Genomic DNA, 16604 nt, shown 5'->3' with positions numbered 1-16604 from the left:
CCGCACCACTTTCCACAGAGTCCTGCGATTGAGGGAGGTACAGTTCCCATACCAGGCAGTGATGCAGCCAGTCAGGATGCTCTCAATTGTGCCCCAGTAGAAAGTTCTTAGGATTTGGGGGCCCATACCAAACTTCTTCAGATGTCTGAGGTGAAAGAGGCACTGTTGTGCTTTTTTCACCAGACAGCCGGTATGGACAAACCACATGTGATCCTTGGTGATGTGTATGCCAGCCTGTCTCCATTCATCCTGTAGTCCACAATCAGCTCCTTTGTTTTTGTGACACTGAGGGAGAGGTTGTTTTCTTGGCACCACTATGTCAGGGTGATGACTTCTTCATTATTATTTGGGATTAGGCCAATCAATTGTCAGCAAATTTAGTTAGTAGATTGGAGTCATGGGTATACAGAGAATAAAGGAGGAGGCTTAATACGCTGCCCTGAGGGGCTCCAGTATTGAGGGTCAGACGGGCAGAGGTGAGGAAGCCCACTCTTACCACCTGCTGGCGATCTGACAGGAGGTCCAGGATCCAGCTGCACAAGGCCAGGTAAAGGCTGAGGTCTCTGAGCTTCTTGTCGAGCCTGAAGGGAATTATGGTGTTGAATGCTGAACTGTAGTCCAAGAACAACATTCTCACATAAGCATCCCTCTTCTCCAGATGTGTAAGGATGGTGTGTAGAGCTGTGGCTATTGCGTCAGCTGTTGATCGGTTGTGTTGGTAAGCGAATTGTAGGGGGTCCAGTGTGGGTGGTAGCATGCTGTAGATGTAGATGTCCTTGACCAGTCCCTCAAAGCATTTGCTTATTACTAAGGTGAGTGCGACAGGGTGCAGTCGTTCAGACATGTTACCTTGGTCTTTTTAGGTACAGGGACAATGGTGGATGTTTTGAACCAGGAGAGCACTTTGCACTGGGAGAGGGAGAGATTAAAAATGTCTGTAAACACACCTGCCAGTTGTGCAGTGCACATCCTGAGTACTCGCCCTGGGATGCTGTCCAGTCCCGCCGCCTTGCGACTGTCCACTCGTTGGAAACACCTGCATACCTCAGCCTCAGAAATGACCAAGCTACAGGATGCTTTGCCGGCTCTCCTCAAGGGCTCAATGTTGGCACCATCAAACCAAGCGTAAAAAAAGACTTAGCTCACGAGATCCCTCCCACAACTATGACAGAACATCGTCACTAACCCGGAGATACTAAATTGCTATTGGACCTATTCCTTCGATGTTCCTATAGTTCTTCTACTGGAGTGAACATCAAGGGATGGATATGATTGTACAGTTACTGGTTATATATTCCAGACTAATTAGAAGTCCTCCAAGAGGACCAAAACCTTATCGTTGGGTTTGGAGGCTTGTGTGCCTCAATGACTCAGAGAGCTTTTTTGGCTGGAGTTGGGACCTTGTGCTTTAGTTCTTGGTAGGGTCACTCATGCCATACAGGTCCAAGGGTAAGAGGCCGGATTAAGAGAGGTCTACCGCTCCTCCAGGTTCAGGGGTTCAGCTCAGGACCAACAGACCTGACTGGTAAAAAAATTGTTACCTAAACAGAAGAGGAATCCTCCTATATCTGTGTGCGACGGCATGGACAGACAGAGATGGAGGAGCTTCATTGCTGTCCCAAACTCCAATGGCAGTAAGTAATTATAGAAATGATGATATAAGGGAACAACAGTTTCCCAAGTTCTTTAACTGTGTGGAGGAATAAAATTCAAATTACAAATCCTTATCATGATTTAAGACAACTGTATTTTGTGAACATCAGAATGAAAAAAAGCCGATGCTGGAAATCTGAAATAAATAGAAAATTCTAGAAACTTTATGTCAGGCAGTATTTGCGGAAAGAATATCAATTAACATTCTAGGTCTGGAACTACTTATCAGAACTGTGATGATGGATATCCAATCTAAAATATTAACTGTTTCGATTTCCATGGGTGCTGCCTTACCTGCTGAGCGTTTCTGGCATTTTCTGTTTTTATTTATGTACTTTATGAAGATGTACTTAGTCACTGTTGTGCTAGTCCAAGAAAGCTGCTAATTATTTTTAATAAATAAAAGATTGTGAATAGCGCTCACACAATTTTATGACATTGCCAGCCAGCAGGTGAAGCTTCCTGTTGGTAGTAAGAATTCAGAACATTATCATCTAAGTAATTTGAGAATTAGAAGATGAAATCACCTGTTCAGCCATCAGTTCTTGATTTAAAGCCTTTGTTTTTCATGCATGCAAAAATATTCATAAAGTATTCATATCGTTCTGCTTTGTAGTCTCAGATTTCCTCATTTTGTATAGAATGAATTACAATACTGATCCGGATGTTTGCATATTTGTATCATCTTTCTTCGAAAGAACATGCAAGTTATGTTTTCATTAATGAATCTTTCATTTGATGCATCATTTTCTGAAAAGGCACTATTGGGGCTTACATAGAATTATGAATTACAGATTCTGAACATCCCAAGAGTTTGCTCTGATAGGGTAGATTATGCCTAATGGAACCAAAATGTATAAAGACGATTTCGAAATAGTGAAAGGAATTCCTATTAAAAGTCTGTAGAGCAATTCATTTACATATCAGAGAAAAAACAAAGGCTGTAGAAAAATGTGATACATTCTTCAGCAGGAAGAAACATAATCAGTGAGGACAGAGATAGATGATAATCTACTTCATAGTGGAAACAAAATACAGGCAAAATGTAGTTCATAAATTGGATTGTGTATCAATATTTTTAAGAATCTAAAACTGTTTTGACCTGGAGCTGATTGTGCTAATGATCATTTTCAGCTGAAAATGCACCAATGAAGAGACTAGCCTGTATACTTCTGGGCACAAACCACGTTTGCACTCCTGATGTTCTCTTGGCAACAACCTGCTCCTAATCACATTGCTTAAGGAAGAACTAATGACGTCTCAGAGGGAGAGGGTTCATGGTTCAGTCTATTAAATCTGTTTCCTGCAAATGGATATGATCAATGCAAATTTATGCTTTTCTGCTTAGCCAGTGAGTTTTTGCTTCCTTAAGGTTGTTTTAGCTGGGGGTGGGAAAGGAGACAAGCTCCCACTACCTATTAAATGTTCCCAATAGTGTGTGCCTCAACTAGCCTCTGACTACCAAGCCCAGCTCCTGGCCTTCATGTGTGGTTTAGCTACTAAACCTGGCGGAACTGTTTTTATTGGCAGGAGACAGAAAAGGCGGGTTATTGACGCCTTAAAAACCAGTCGCTTCAGGCAGATGGGGCTCGTCAGCTGTGGTTGGCAGCTCATCTAGGAGAAGGAAAACTCTGATCTCAAGCCTCCGCTGCCCTGCAGCTATACCCACTCATGGGGAAGGCTTTGGGAGTAAACCCCGAGGGAAAAATCCAGAGCTGGAATCCCTAAGGCAGGCCTACATTGAGTTCAGTGTTGACTGACAACTCCTGCGATGCTGCTGGTACCAAACTGTATCAGTCTCTGCCGTTCCTTTGGGTTCATCAGATGTGTGGAGAGGGGGAGCTTGCTACATGGGCAGCAGTTTGCTCTCCATATCGTACTGCCCTGGCTTGTGTACCCAGACAGCTGGGACACAACATCCATGGTCAACCCTGATGAATGGAGGCCTCAGAGAATGAGTTTTGGCTGCCGCTCTCACCAAGTCCTGTTGTGTAAGATCACATGCATAAAGAGGGCCTTCTGGAGTTAGTTGAGCAGTTATTGAAGATTAGATTACTTTATACTTTATTGTCACCAAACAATTGATACTAGAACGTACAATCATCATAGCAATATTTGATTCTGCTCTTCCTGCTCCCTAGGTTACAAATCGATAGTAAATATTAAAAATTTAAATCATAGATCATAAATAGAAAATAGAAAAATGGAAAGTAAGGTAGTGCAAAAAAACCGAGGGGCAGGTCCGGATATTTGGAGGGTACGGCCCAGATCCGGGTCAGGATCCGTTCAGCAGTCTTATCACAGTTGGAAAGAAACTGTTCCCAAATCTGGCCGTACAAGTCTTAAGGCTCCTGAGCCTTCTCCCGGAGGGAAGAGGGACGAAAAGTGTGTTTGCTGGGTGGGTCATGTCCTTGATTATCCTGGCAGCACTGCTCTGACAGCGTGCGGTGTAAAGTGAGTCCACGGACGGAAGATTGGTTTGCATGATGTGCTGTGCCATGTTCACGATCTTCTGCAGCTTCTTCCGGTCTTGGACAGGACAACTTCCATACCAGGTTGTGATGCACCCTAGAAGAATGGTTTCTACGGTGCACCTATAAAAATTAGTGAGGGTTTTAGGGGACAGGCCAAATTTCTTTAGTTTTCTGAGGAATTAAAGGTGCTGGTGGGCCTTCTTGGCTGTGCACTCTGCTTGGTTGGACCAAGTCAGGTCATTTGTGATATTGACCCCGAGGGGCTTAGATTAGATTAGCTTTATTTGTCATATGTACAATGAAACATGGAGTGAAACGTGTCGAATTTGTATCAACAACCAACACAGTCCAAGAATGAAATGGGGGCAGCCCACAAGTGTCACCATGTTTCTGATGCTGACATAACATGCCCACATCTTACTATCCAAAACCCAAACATCTTTGGAATGTGGGAGGCTGCCAGAGTACCTTGAGGAAACTTGCGTGGTCATTAGGAGAAAGTACTAACTCCTTACAGAATGATGGGAGTTGAACGCTGCTCGCTGGCACTATAAAGCGTTACACTAACCACTACACTACCGTGTCGTAACTTTTCTGTCTCATTTTACCATTAAATCTCGCTTGTGTTTCTCACCTATAATTATAGTGCTTCCCATCTAGATTGCCTGAACAATTATTACAAGTGCAGGCCAAACAGAACCGAAGAAATCTCATATAAGAATCGACTTCTGAGCCATCACCAGATTAGCAGTTATCGCATCAATCAAATTATTTCACAATCAAATTCTCTAGCACATTGAGACTATTGTTTTTAATTGATAAACGTCAGTCAATGTCTAGTGACAATTAAGGTTTTTTTTCTTGCGTATGCTGGTATGAAATAAATTACCTTTCAGTCTGAGATATTGCAGAGTACGCTGAATGTTATCAGCTGCCAGATTAGTGCTACTGATCTCTGCATGTTGACTACTGCATGTCATATGCCCCAAATGTTTGAAGTTGCTTTTGTTTTGTGAATTTTAATAGTGTTACAAATATCAGTTATGACATATACTTATCCAATTGAACATCTTTATGCCTGTCCGCGTTGATGGCCTTGTAAGCAGGTTTCCATAACCAGGGCTTCACTTCAATTTCCTGTCTATAGCTGCAGTCTGACTGTTGTAAACCGTCCTTTCACTTTTAATCTACACAGAAACTTTTACCCTAGATGGCTTCGGAACACTAGTGTTGGCAATTGAAGAAGGAGCCAGGATAGTTGGCTATGGGGAACAGGGATAGTGGTTGCTTGAGAAGGTGAATTGATGATATGAGAGGTGTCTGCAATGTTCTGAGCTTTTTGCCATTCCACTGCAATCTCTTTTTCCTCCTATGGTGGGCTTGGTGTGTGTTACTGCTGTTGTTTAATGTATGAAAAGTGTTTGCTAGCTCTGGGCCTGTACTCATTGGAGTTTAGAAGAACGAGGGGGAATGTCATTGAAATCTACTGAATATTGAAAGGCTAGATAGAGTGGATGTTTCCAATAGTGGGAGAGCTTAGGACCAGAGAGCACAGCTTCAGAATAAAAATGACATTCTTTTAGAACAGAGATGAGGGGGAATTTCTTTAGCCAGGCTGTAGTGAATCTGTGGAATTCATTCCCACAAGTGACTGTGGAGGGTATAGTCATTGTCATAGTCATAGTCATACTTTATTGATCCCGGGGGAAATTGGTTTTCGTTACAGTTGCACCATAAATAATTAAATAGTAATAAAACCATAAATAGTTAGATAGTTATATGTAAATTATGCCAGGAAATAAGTCCAGGACCAGCCTATTGGCTCAGGGTGTCTGACCCTCCAAGGGAGGAGTTGTAAAGAGTGATGGCCACAGGCAGGAATGACTTCCTATGACGCTCAGTGTTGCATCTCAGTGGAATGAGTCTCTGGCTGAATGTACTCCTGTGCACAACCAGTACATTATGTAGTGGATGGGAGACATTGACCAAGATGGCATGCAACTTGGACAGCATCCTCTTTTCAGACACCACCGTCAGAGAGTCCAGTTCCATCCCCACAACATCACTGGCCTTACGAATGAGTTTGTTGATTCTTTTGGCGTCTGCTACCCTCAGCCTGCTGCCTCAGCACACAACAGCAAACATGATCGCACTGGCCACCACAGACTCGTAGAACAGCCTCAGCATCGTCCAGCAGATGTTAAAGGACCTCAGTCTCCTCAGGAAATAGAGACAGCTCTGACTCTTCTTGTATATTTAAAGTGGAGGTTGATTAGTCATTACTTCTTGATTAGTAAGGCTGTCAAAGGTTACAGGCATACGGAAGGAGAATAGGCTTGAGAAGAAATAGTAAATAAGCCATATTTGAATGATGAAGCAGACTCGATAGGCCAAATGGCCTAATTCTCCGCCTATGTCTTATATCTTATGGTCTGAATGCCATGGAGAGTACGCTTGAAGGGGAAGAAGACACTCTCTGATTGCAAAGTTTTGGCAGGAAAGCTGAAGTGAGTGTGGACCCTTTGGGGACTGTGTAGATCCCTGTCCCTCTTAACACTTCCCTTTTCCTGATTTTCCCTCATTTGGTGATTTTTGTTTTAGGAGGAGGAACTGATTTAGCTCCAGAACTAATTTCAAAAGGTTCATCGACTGAAAATAGGTGTAATCCGATTCCTAGGCACAAGCTGCCTTCAGGTTGGTCTGAGTCCCGAAGAGGAGATTGGTCAGAATATTTCCAGTGGGTCTACATTGCTTATTAAGTCCCAGCAGCACTTGATGTTGTACGTTTAATGTTTCAGTAATATTTGAGTAACCTTGTATATGTGTGTATATGTATGTGTGTGTGTTGATGAAGCATTCCTGTTCACTTAAATAATTAATTACGGATTATATAACTAAATGCGTGAATTGCTTATGTTATCATGCTACTACGTGATATATATGCACGCCTCACTTAAAAGTAAACCCGAAGTTAGAAACATAGAAAATAGGTGCAGGAGTAGGCCATTCGGCCCTTCGAGCCTGCACTGCCATTCAGTATGATCATGGCTGATCATCCAACTCAGAACCCTGTACCAGCCTTCCCTCCATACCCCCAATCCCTTTAGTCACAAGGGCCATACCTAACTCCCTCTTAAATATAGCCAATGAACTGGCCTCAACTGTTTCCTGTGACAGAGAATTCCACAGATTCACCACTCTCTGAGTGAAGAAATTTTTCCTAATCTCGGTCCTAAAAGGCTTCCCCTTTATCCTCAAACTGTGACCCCTCGTTCTGGACTTCCCCAACATCGGGAACAATCTTCCTGCAATTCCTGTCCAATCCCTTTAGGATTTTATACGTTTCAATCAGATCCCCCCTCAATCTTCTAAATTCCAACGAGTATAAGCCTAGTTGATCCAGTCTTTCATCATATGAAAGTCCTGCCATCCCAGGAATCAATCTGGTGAACCTTCTTTGTACTCCCTCTATAGCAAGGATGTCCTTCCTCAGATTAGGGGACCAAAACTGCACACAATACTCCAGGTGTGTTCTCACCAAGGCCTTGTACAACTCCAGTAGTACCTCCCTGCTCCTGTACTCGAATCCTCTTCCTATAAATGCCAGCATACCATTTGCCTTTTTCACCGCCTGCTGTACCTGCATGCCCACTTTCAATGACTGGTGTATAATGACACCCAGGTCTCATTGCACCTCCCCTTTTCCTAATCGGCCACCATTCAGATAATAATCTGTTTTCCTGTTTTTGCCACCAAAGTGGATAACTTCACATTTTTCCACATTAAACTGCATCTGCCATGAATTTGCCCACTCACCTAACCTATCCAAGTCACCCTGCATCCTCTTAGCATCCTCCTCATAGCTAACACTGCCGCCCAGCTTCATGTCATCCACAAACTTGGAGATGCTGCATTTAATTCCCTCATCCAAGTCATTAATATATATTGATATAGACCCAACATTTCGAACTCCTATGTCTTCCTTTCAATTTGTTTAATGTTTTGAACTTACAAAGTATAACATTGGCAATGAGGTATCTTTTAAAACAAAACCGAGACGGTTATCGACCTGTTGAAGTGCAGTGAGATGGACAAACCAGAAAAAAAATGCAGTGAGGAACGTCGAGTAAAATATACAGCCCAGCATGTACAAGTTGTTAAACTTGAATAAAAAGAAACACAGCATATATTCTTCATAAGGGAAGACATGGTCGAATTTTTTTTTAATTCATAAAATGGAAGAATTCATGGGTTGGTTCATAAGGAGCGAGTACTGAGTGCCAATAATCATAAAAAAAGAGATGAAATAGCTGGTTATGTCAGAAAAATTGACTAGTTTGATTACATAACGGGTAGTTGACTCATGTATACTGAGCTATTGAAACAGAATTTTGAAGCAAATGAAATAGCTAATGAGAAGCAAATGTCAATTTTATCAAGTGTATTGAGTTTAAAGTCGTACAAATTGCTTAGAAGTTTGACTGTTCCAACCAAATGAGCTTTGCTGATAGTGTCAAAGTAGTGCAGGAACACTGAGAAGCAAATTCATTGTTGATTGTAGAATGCTTTAGGTTTCATAAGCAGAGTCAAAAACAAAAGGGAGTCCATTTTGGTGTACTTGGCTGAATTGAAGAAGATGTCTGAGGATTATCAGTTTGGCCATGGACTTGAGGTCATTGAGTTTGTGGAATCTTACAAGAAAACATTCAAAATTGGCACCTAACTGAAAGACAACCTACATTTAAAAGGGCAATTGAAATCACTGTTTCAATAGAAACCGCAGACTGAGTTGCAATTGAGTTGCAGTCAGTAATGAAGGTGAGAGTGAACAAAATTGCAGCATCTACTCAGGAACCTGCCTGGCTGAACAAATTATGTTACCGTTGTGGCAGGGGCTCACATACACCAAACAAATGCAGGTTTAAAGGTGAAACTTACAGAAAATGCAACAAAATAGGTCACAAAGAAAGAGTGTGTTGAGGAGACAAAAATAAGTAGACTGCATAGGGAAGAGAAAAAGTCAAGTTTCAGTTTTAAAAAGAGCACTAATCCGAACATGTTGATTAAAAACTTGATAATGCTAAGAGTGATACAGGACTGTGTTGCCATGAGACTTAAAATGTAAAATTAACAATAGACAAGCAATATGGATTACACCAGAAGTGAACCACAAATTAATTAAAATGGAATTAAACACTAATTCACTTGTTTCAGTCATTCCACAAAATGACTGAGAGGCATTTCAAAGATACTAGACTGAAGCCTGCAGATATCTAAGAATTTACACTGAAGGAGAGATAACTCCTGAGGGAATGACATTGAGCTGGTATGTGGTAAAAACAGGAGGACCAACATTGTGGGGGCAAGATTGCTGAGACAACTACAACCAGATTGGAAATCCATCCACCATTTGCACACCACATCCCCTGCAATGAAGCTATCTGAAAGTGAATTAAGAGAGATTCTGGATGATGCCACAACTGTCTCCACGCTGAACTCCATGAAACATTGCCCAACAGAGGGCAAACAGGTGTTGGTGACAACCCCTGTGTCTCGGGTTTGAAAACATGTTGGACCAAGGAAGGGCGATGTTTCTCAGAGAAAGTATGGAAGTGACAAAAGCAGTGGTCTGAGTGCAACAGTTTTTTTAGGCAACCTATCTGAGAAAGCAACACACACAAAATGCTGGTGGAACGCAGCAGGCCAGGCAGCATCCATAGGAAGAAGTAGAGTTGACGTTTCGGGTCGAGACCCTCGTCAGGACTATTGGAAAAAAAAGGTAGTAAGAGATTTGAAAGTGGGAGGGTGAGGGAGAGACCTGAAATGATAGGAGAAGACAGGAGGGGGAGGGATGAAGCCAAGAGCTGGGAAGTTGATTGGCAAAAGGGATACAAGGCTGGGGAAGGGGAAGTATCATAGAATGGAAGGCCTTGGAAGAAAGAAAGGGGGAGGGGAACACCAGAGGAAGATGGAGAACAGGCAAGGAGACCCTAATTTATTTATTTACTTTTTTTTCTCTCTCTTTCCCTCTCACTATAACTTCTTGCCTGTTCTCCATCTTCCTCTGGTGCTCCCCTCCCCTTTTCTTTCTTCCAAGGCCTTCCGTCCTATGATGCTCCCCCTTCCCCAGCCTTGTATCCCTTTTGCCAATCAACTTCCCACTTACACCTCATGCCTTCCTAGTTTGCTTTGTTTAAGCTTAAGGCCTTGATTTCAGAACACTTCCAGTCTTTATAAGAACGTCCATCATATTATGTTCAGTTTTTCCTAATGACCCCTCATTTACCAGATTATTAATTACAAGATTTAAATAGTCTTTTTCGTCTTTGGTCTGCCAGCATACATGTTGCATTGGACAACAAATAGTGGGAAAGTTTTAAATGGCATTTTACAGAGTTAAATGAAAATATATCCCAATAAATACAAGCTCAATGTTCCAAGGTATAACAGAAAAATCAAGTTAAGAGGTATACACCAAATTTATGTCCAGAATAAGAGACTACAAAAAGAAGATAAAAAGAAATTTGAGAAGTCAAAAACCAATTAGGAACATAAGGAGACATTTTGTAATTAAATTACCCAAGGAATATTAAACAAAATATTGAATTATTCTGCAAGCACATAAATAAAAAGAGGAAAGTTGAGATTGGTTTATGAGAATGGCTAAGATAAAATCATGAGGGTCATAGCAAAATGGAAGAAACATTAAATAATTGCTTCAGTATTTAACAGAGAGGTATATCATGTACATAATGTCAATAGATGAAAAGAAGAATGATATTACTGTAATAAAACAAAGAAGAGAAATATTAGATAAATTAATCAAAGTTCAGAGGATACAATTCCCAAATAAATTGAATCTGTTTTCTAAAGGAAAAGGAAGTGATTTCAACAGCAATTTACATGTATTGAATATTTTTTAGTAAATTGGAAGAGATCTGGCAGAAGGCTAAGTCTGTATAAGCCTAACCTGTCCAACCTTTCCACATAAGACAAACTACCCATTCCAAGTAGTAAAACCTCTCTAAACTGCTTCATTCTTGAGATAAGGAGACTAATAACGTTGTTTTACCAATACCCCATGTTGCGGCACTATAATATACTAGTTAGCACAATGGTTTACAGCACCAGCGACATGGGTTCTATTCCCACTGGTGCTTGTAAGGAGTTTGTATGTTCTCCCCATGACCACATGGGTTTCCTCCGGGTGCTCTGGTTTCCTCCCACAATCCAAAAATGTACCAGTTATTAGGTTAAATGGTCATTGTAAATTGCCTCATGATTATACTAGGATTAAACTGGGGGATTGCTGGGTAGCGCAGCCCGAAGGACCTGTTTCATGCTGTATCTCAATAAATAAATACTGAAGTGTACCCTCTCAACCTTTGTATTCAATTCCCCTCACAATAAACAGCAACATTCTATTAGCACTCTGGATTTTTTGCTCTACCTGCATACGACCCTTTTGCAAATCAAGCATGAAGACACCCAGTTTGTTCTGCATCTCAGAGCACCGTAAATGCAATTCATTTTGATAACATACTATTTAAAGTCAGAGTCCGCTGCGGTCGGGTGCTTCCAATGGTGCTGCATCAGCAAGTTGGCGGCGCTTGGAGGTTCATGGCGGGGAGAGTTCCTCCCTTCTGCCGCCTGCGTGAGATGAAGAGTCTATCGGAACTTTGAGACTATTTTTCACCGTGCCCACGGTCTGCTCTTTATCAAATTATGGTGTGGCTTTGCACTGTTGTAACTATATGTTATAATTATGTGGTTTTGTCAGTTTTAGTCTTGGTTTGTCCTGTGTTTTCTTGTGATATCATTCTGGAGGAACGTTGTATCATTTTTTAATGCATGCATTCCTAAATGACAGTTATACTCTCTCTACGCAACCTAGCTATGTACTATATTTCTGGCAGGTTTGAAGCTACCATACCAGTCGATATATAGATTATAATTGCCGAAGAATATCACTAGACCCTTTTGACAAACTCCCATTAATAGTATCAATATTGGTGAATTGTTACCACATGCACCAAGATACAGTGAACAGCCTGCCTTGCAGACTGGTCATGCAGATCAAAATCTTTACACAGTGCATTGAGTGAGAGTGAGGTGAGACAATAACAATGGAGAATAAGGTGTAAAAGTTGCAGAGAAAGTGCAGTGCAGGTAAATGATAAAGCGTGAAATCTGAACAAAGTAGATTATGAAGTCAAGTCCACTTTATCATGCAAAAGGACTACTATTATTTTAACAAACAAGAGAAAATCTGCAGATGCTGGAAATCCAAGCAACTCACACAAAATGCTGGAGGAACTCAGCAGGCCAGGCAGCATCTATGGAAAAATGTACGGTCGCCGTTCTGCGTCAAAACCCTTCGGCAGGACTGGAGAAAAAAAAGCTATGGAGTAGATTTGAAAGGTGTTGGGTGGGGGGGGGGGAGAAAAGCCAGGCAATAGGTGAAACTTGGAGGGGGAGGGATGAAGCAAAGAGCTAGGAAGTTGATTGGTGAAAGAGACAGAAGGCCATGGAAGAAAGAAAAAAAATGGTGGGGGGAGGTGGGCGGAGCACCAGAGGGAGGCAATGGGCGGGCCAGGAGGTAACATGAGAGAGGGACAAGGGGATGGGAAATAGTGAAGGGTGAGGAGGCATTACTGGAAGTTTGAGAAATTGATGTTCATACCATCAGGTTGGAGGATACCCAAACAGAATATTGAGGTTTTGTTCTTCCACCCTAAGTGTGGCCTTATCCCAACAGTGGAGGAGGCCATGGATGGACAAATCGGAATGAGAATGGGAAGTGGAATTAAAATGGGTTATTATTTTTACCTTTATATTTTTATACTCTGGCCTATAATATGGTTACTGTACATCATTTCCACAAGTGACTTCTTCCCTTTATTGTTTTCTATTTCCATTCAAACTATTTCTGAAGTCTAGTCCCTTAAACTTAGATTATCCCTCTATTGTAGTCTGAGCATCATCACTGCCCCTCCTTCGCCTTTCTGAGCTTTTATGGAGAACAGGAGTTCCCAACCTGTCCACAGACCTCTCGGTTAATGGTAGGAGTCCATGGCGTAACAAAGGTTGGGAACCCCTGATCTAGAACACGTATGATGAATGCTCCTGGTGATGAGTTCCCACATACAACTTCTGTTGTGTGAGATGCCAGTTTGAGTTTTAAATGTAACTCAGAAGGGTCTTTCAGAAACCCATTAATGTACAGTTTCTACAGAGATTAGTATTGCCAGTATCTCTTATGGGAATGAAGGCATGCCTTGCCATTTCTGTTGTTCTACCGCAATGTTTCCACCAGAAAATTCTCTCAAATGACCGGAAAAGGCAGAAAAGCCACTAATCTGGTACTTTGAACTCTGCTTTTAAGTTTTCCGTAATTTAGTCTACTGCAAGTGTAATTATAAACTGGAAGGAGAAGCTTTAATATGGACTCTTTAAATATTTATGTCAAGTGAAAGCTAACAAAAATTTTACTGTATTTCCCAGATTTTGGCCAATGTCATCATTTTCATCTGTGGAAATCTGGCAGGAGCCTATCACAAGCATCTGATGGAACTCGCTCTACAGCAGACATATCAAGACACATGCAACTGCATTAAGTCACGTATCAAGCTGGAATTTGAAAAGCGTCAACAGGTAACTATTTATATTCCATACCTGACTTTTCAATATACTATTACTTATCTCCCTCAAAATTTGAAATTTGGGTGGAGATAACAAATGTGTTTTTGTTACCTCCACCATATAATTTGTATCTGCCTCACTACTGGAAACCAGAAAGGGTGCAGAGGAGATTTACAAGGATGTTGCCTGGATTGGGGAGTATGCCTTACGAGAGTAGGTTGAGTGAAGTTAGCCTTTTCTCCTTGGAGCGATGGAGGATGAGAGGTGACCTGATAGAGGTGTACAAGATGAGAGGCATTGATCGTGTGGATAGTCAGAGGCTTTTTCCCAGGGCTGAAATGGCTAGCACAAGAGGGCGAAGTTTTAAGGTGCTTGGAAGTAGGTACAGAGGAGATATCAAGGGTAAGTTTTTTACACAGAGAGTGGTGAGTGCATGGAATGGGCTGCCAGCAGTGGTGGTGGAGGTGGAAATGATAGGGTCTTTTAAGAGACTCCTGGACAGGTACATGGAGCTTAGAAAAATAGAGGGCTATGGGTAAGCCTAGGTAATTTCTAAGGTAAGGGCACATTCGGCACAGTTTTGTGGGCCGAAGGGCCTGTATTGTGCTCATAAAATATTCTGCACATGCTGGGGTCAAAACAACACGCACAAAATGCTGGAGGAACTCAGCAGGTCGGGCAGCGTCCGTGGAAACGAACAGTCAATGTTTCGGTCCGAGACCCTTTGTCAGGACCCTTTGTCTGTATTGTGCTGTAGGTTTTCTATGTTCTATGTTCTATGACTTCTTGACTTAACATCAGCCATACCTGATAAATCTAGTACAGACTTCTTTCATTTGAATGGAATCATTCAGCTTCATTTAGGTAGCTTCGTCATTTATTTTTCTTTATTTTAAATTAATTAAATAAAGTCAAAATCTAATTAAAATTTATTATCTAATTACAGGTACACTTAGTGGCCACTTTATTAGGTACACCTGTGCACCTGCCCATTACTGCAAATATCTCTTACTAACTCTTCCTTCAGTTAGTCCTGACGAAGGGTCTCGGCCCGAAACGTCGACTGTACCTCTTCCTAGAGATGCTGCCTGGCCTGCTGTGTTCACCAGCAACTTTGATGTGTGTTGCTTGTTGTTTGCAACTGCAAATATCTAATCAGCTAATCATATCATAGCAACTCAAGGCATAAAAGGACACAAACATGGTCAAGAGGTTCAGTTATTATTCAGACTAAACATCAGAATGATGAAGGAATATGGTCTAAATGATTTTGACTGTGGAATGATTGTTTAGTATTGTTAAGAAGGCGTATGGTGTGTTAGTCTTCATCAACTGCCTGATTGAGTTCAAGAGTTGTGGGGTAATGCTATAGCTATATAAGACCTTAGTTAGACCCCACTTGGAGTACTGTGTTCAGTTCCGGTCATCCTCATTACAGAAAGGATGTGGATACTATAGAGGGAGTGCAGAGGAGATTTACAAGGACATTGCCTGGATTGGAGAGCATGTCTTATGAGAATAAGTTGAGTGAACTTGGACTTTTCTGCTTGGAATGATGGAGGATGTGACCTGATAGAGGTGTCTAAGATGATGAGAGGCATTGATCATGTGGATAGTCAGAGGCCTTTTCCCAGGGCTGAAATGGCTAACACGTGGAGGCATAATTTTAAAGTGCCTGGAAGTAGGTACGGGGGGGATGTCAGAGGTAAGTTTTTCACACAGAGTGGTGGGTGTGTGGAATGCACTGCCAGCGAAGGTAGTAGAGACGGATAGAATAGGGTCTTTTAAGAGACTCTTAGATAGGTACATGGAGCTTAGAAAAATAGAGGGCTATGCGGTAGGGAAATTCTAGGCGGTTTCTAGAGTAGGTTACATGGTCAGCACATTGTGGGCTGAAGCATCTGTAATGTGCTATAGATTTCTATGTTCTGTGGTGCCAGACAGGGTAGTTTGAGTATCTCAGAAACTGCTGATCTCTTGGCATTTTCACACACAACAGTCTGTAGAGTTTACAGAGAGTAGTGCAAAAAGCAAAGAAAAGAACATCCCATGAGTGGCAGTTCAGTGGGCATGAACGCTTTGTTAACGAGAGGGGTCAGAGGAGAATGGACACACAGGTTCAGGTCAATAGGAAGGTGACATTAACTCAGAAAAAAACATTTCTTTCAACAGTGGTGTGCAGAAGAACATCACTGAATGCACAACATGCCAAACCTTGAAGTAGATGGACTTAGCAGCAGAAAACCAACCAAGTTCCCCTCCTGTAGCTACCAAAGTGACCACTGAGTAAATATTACCAATATACTACCTTGAGATTCATTTTCTTGCAGGCATTTACAAAAAAATAAAGAAATACAATAGAAGTTATAAAAGATGACTATACATAAACACTGACTTATAAACAACCAATGTGCAAAAGAAGACAAATTGTGCTAATAAAAAAATAATACTGAGAACATGAGCTGTAGGGTAGATCGTAGAATCAGTTCACAGTTGTGGCGAGTGAAGTTATCCGCGCTGGTTCAGGAGTAGGGTAATAACTGTTCTTGAACCTGCTAGTCTGGGACTTAAATACAACAGTTTCATGCTTTTTTGAAAAGAAGTGTTTCTTTTTTTTAGTAGTTTTCAAATGAAAATTGCAAACTGTTGTTAAATGACTCAGCTGATCAGACAGTGTAAGCCCTCAGCCAGTCTGTAGGTTGCCTTGTGGAAGGGTCATGGTGATACCAGGAATCAGCCCCACTAACTGAGTGAAGATGCAGGACTGCCACATGTAACGATCAGAGATCAGCGCAATGAAGCCCTGTCTTTAATTCTATGCTTCAGTCTATCTCA

The 16604-nt window shown here is 41.6% G+C and overlaps 1 protein-coding gene across 3 annotated transcripts in view; it reads left to right on the top strand.

Annotated features, from left to right (window-relative positions):
* The window catches only part of LOC134357865 (adenylate cyclase type 2-like), a 523538-nt gene that overhangs the window by 322182 nt on the left and 184752 nt on the right, over positions 1-16604 (top strand). For all 3 annotated transcript variants that reach the window (XM_063069584.1, XM_063069586.1, XM_063069585.1), the window contains exon 5: positions 13632-13781. In XM_063069584.1, coding sequence (XP_062925654.1) covers positions 13632-13781 — 150 coding nt within the window. The remainder of the gene's footprint in view (positions 1-13631; positions 13782-16604) is intronic.

This window comes from Mobula hypostoma, chromosome 17, assembly GCF_963921235.1.
Source record: "Mobula hypostoma chromosome 17, sMobHyp1.1, whole genome shotgun sequence".
NCBI classification, from domain to species: Eukaryota; Metazoa; Chordata; class Chondrichthyes; order Myliobatiformes; family Myliobatidae; genus Mobula; species Mobula hypostoma.
This window is presented reverse-complemented; position numbering and strand designations above follow the sequence as displayed.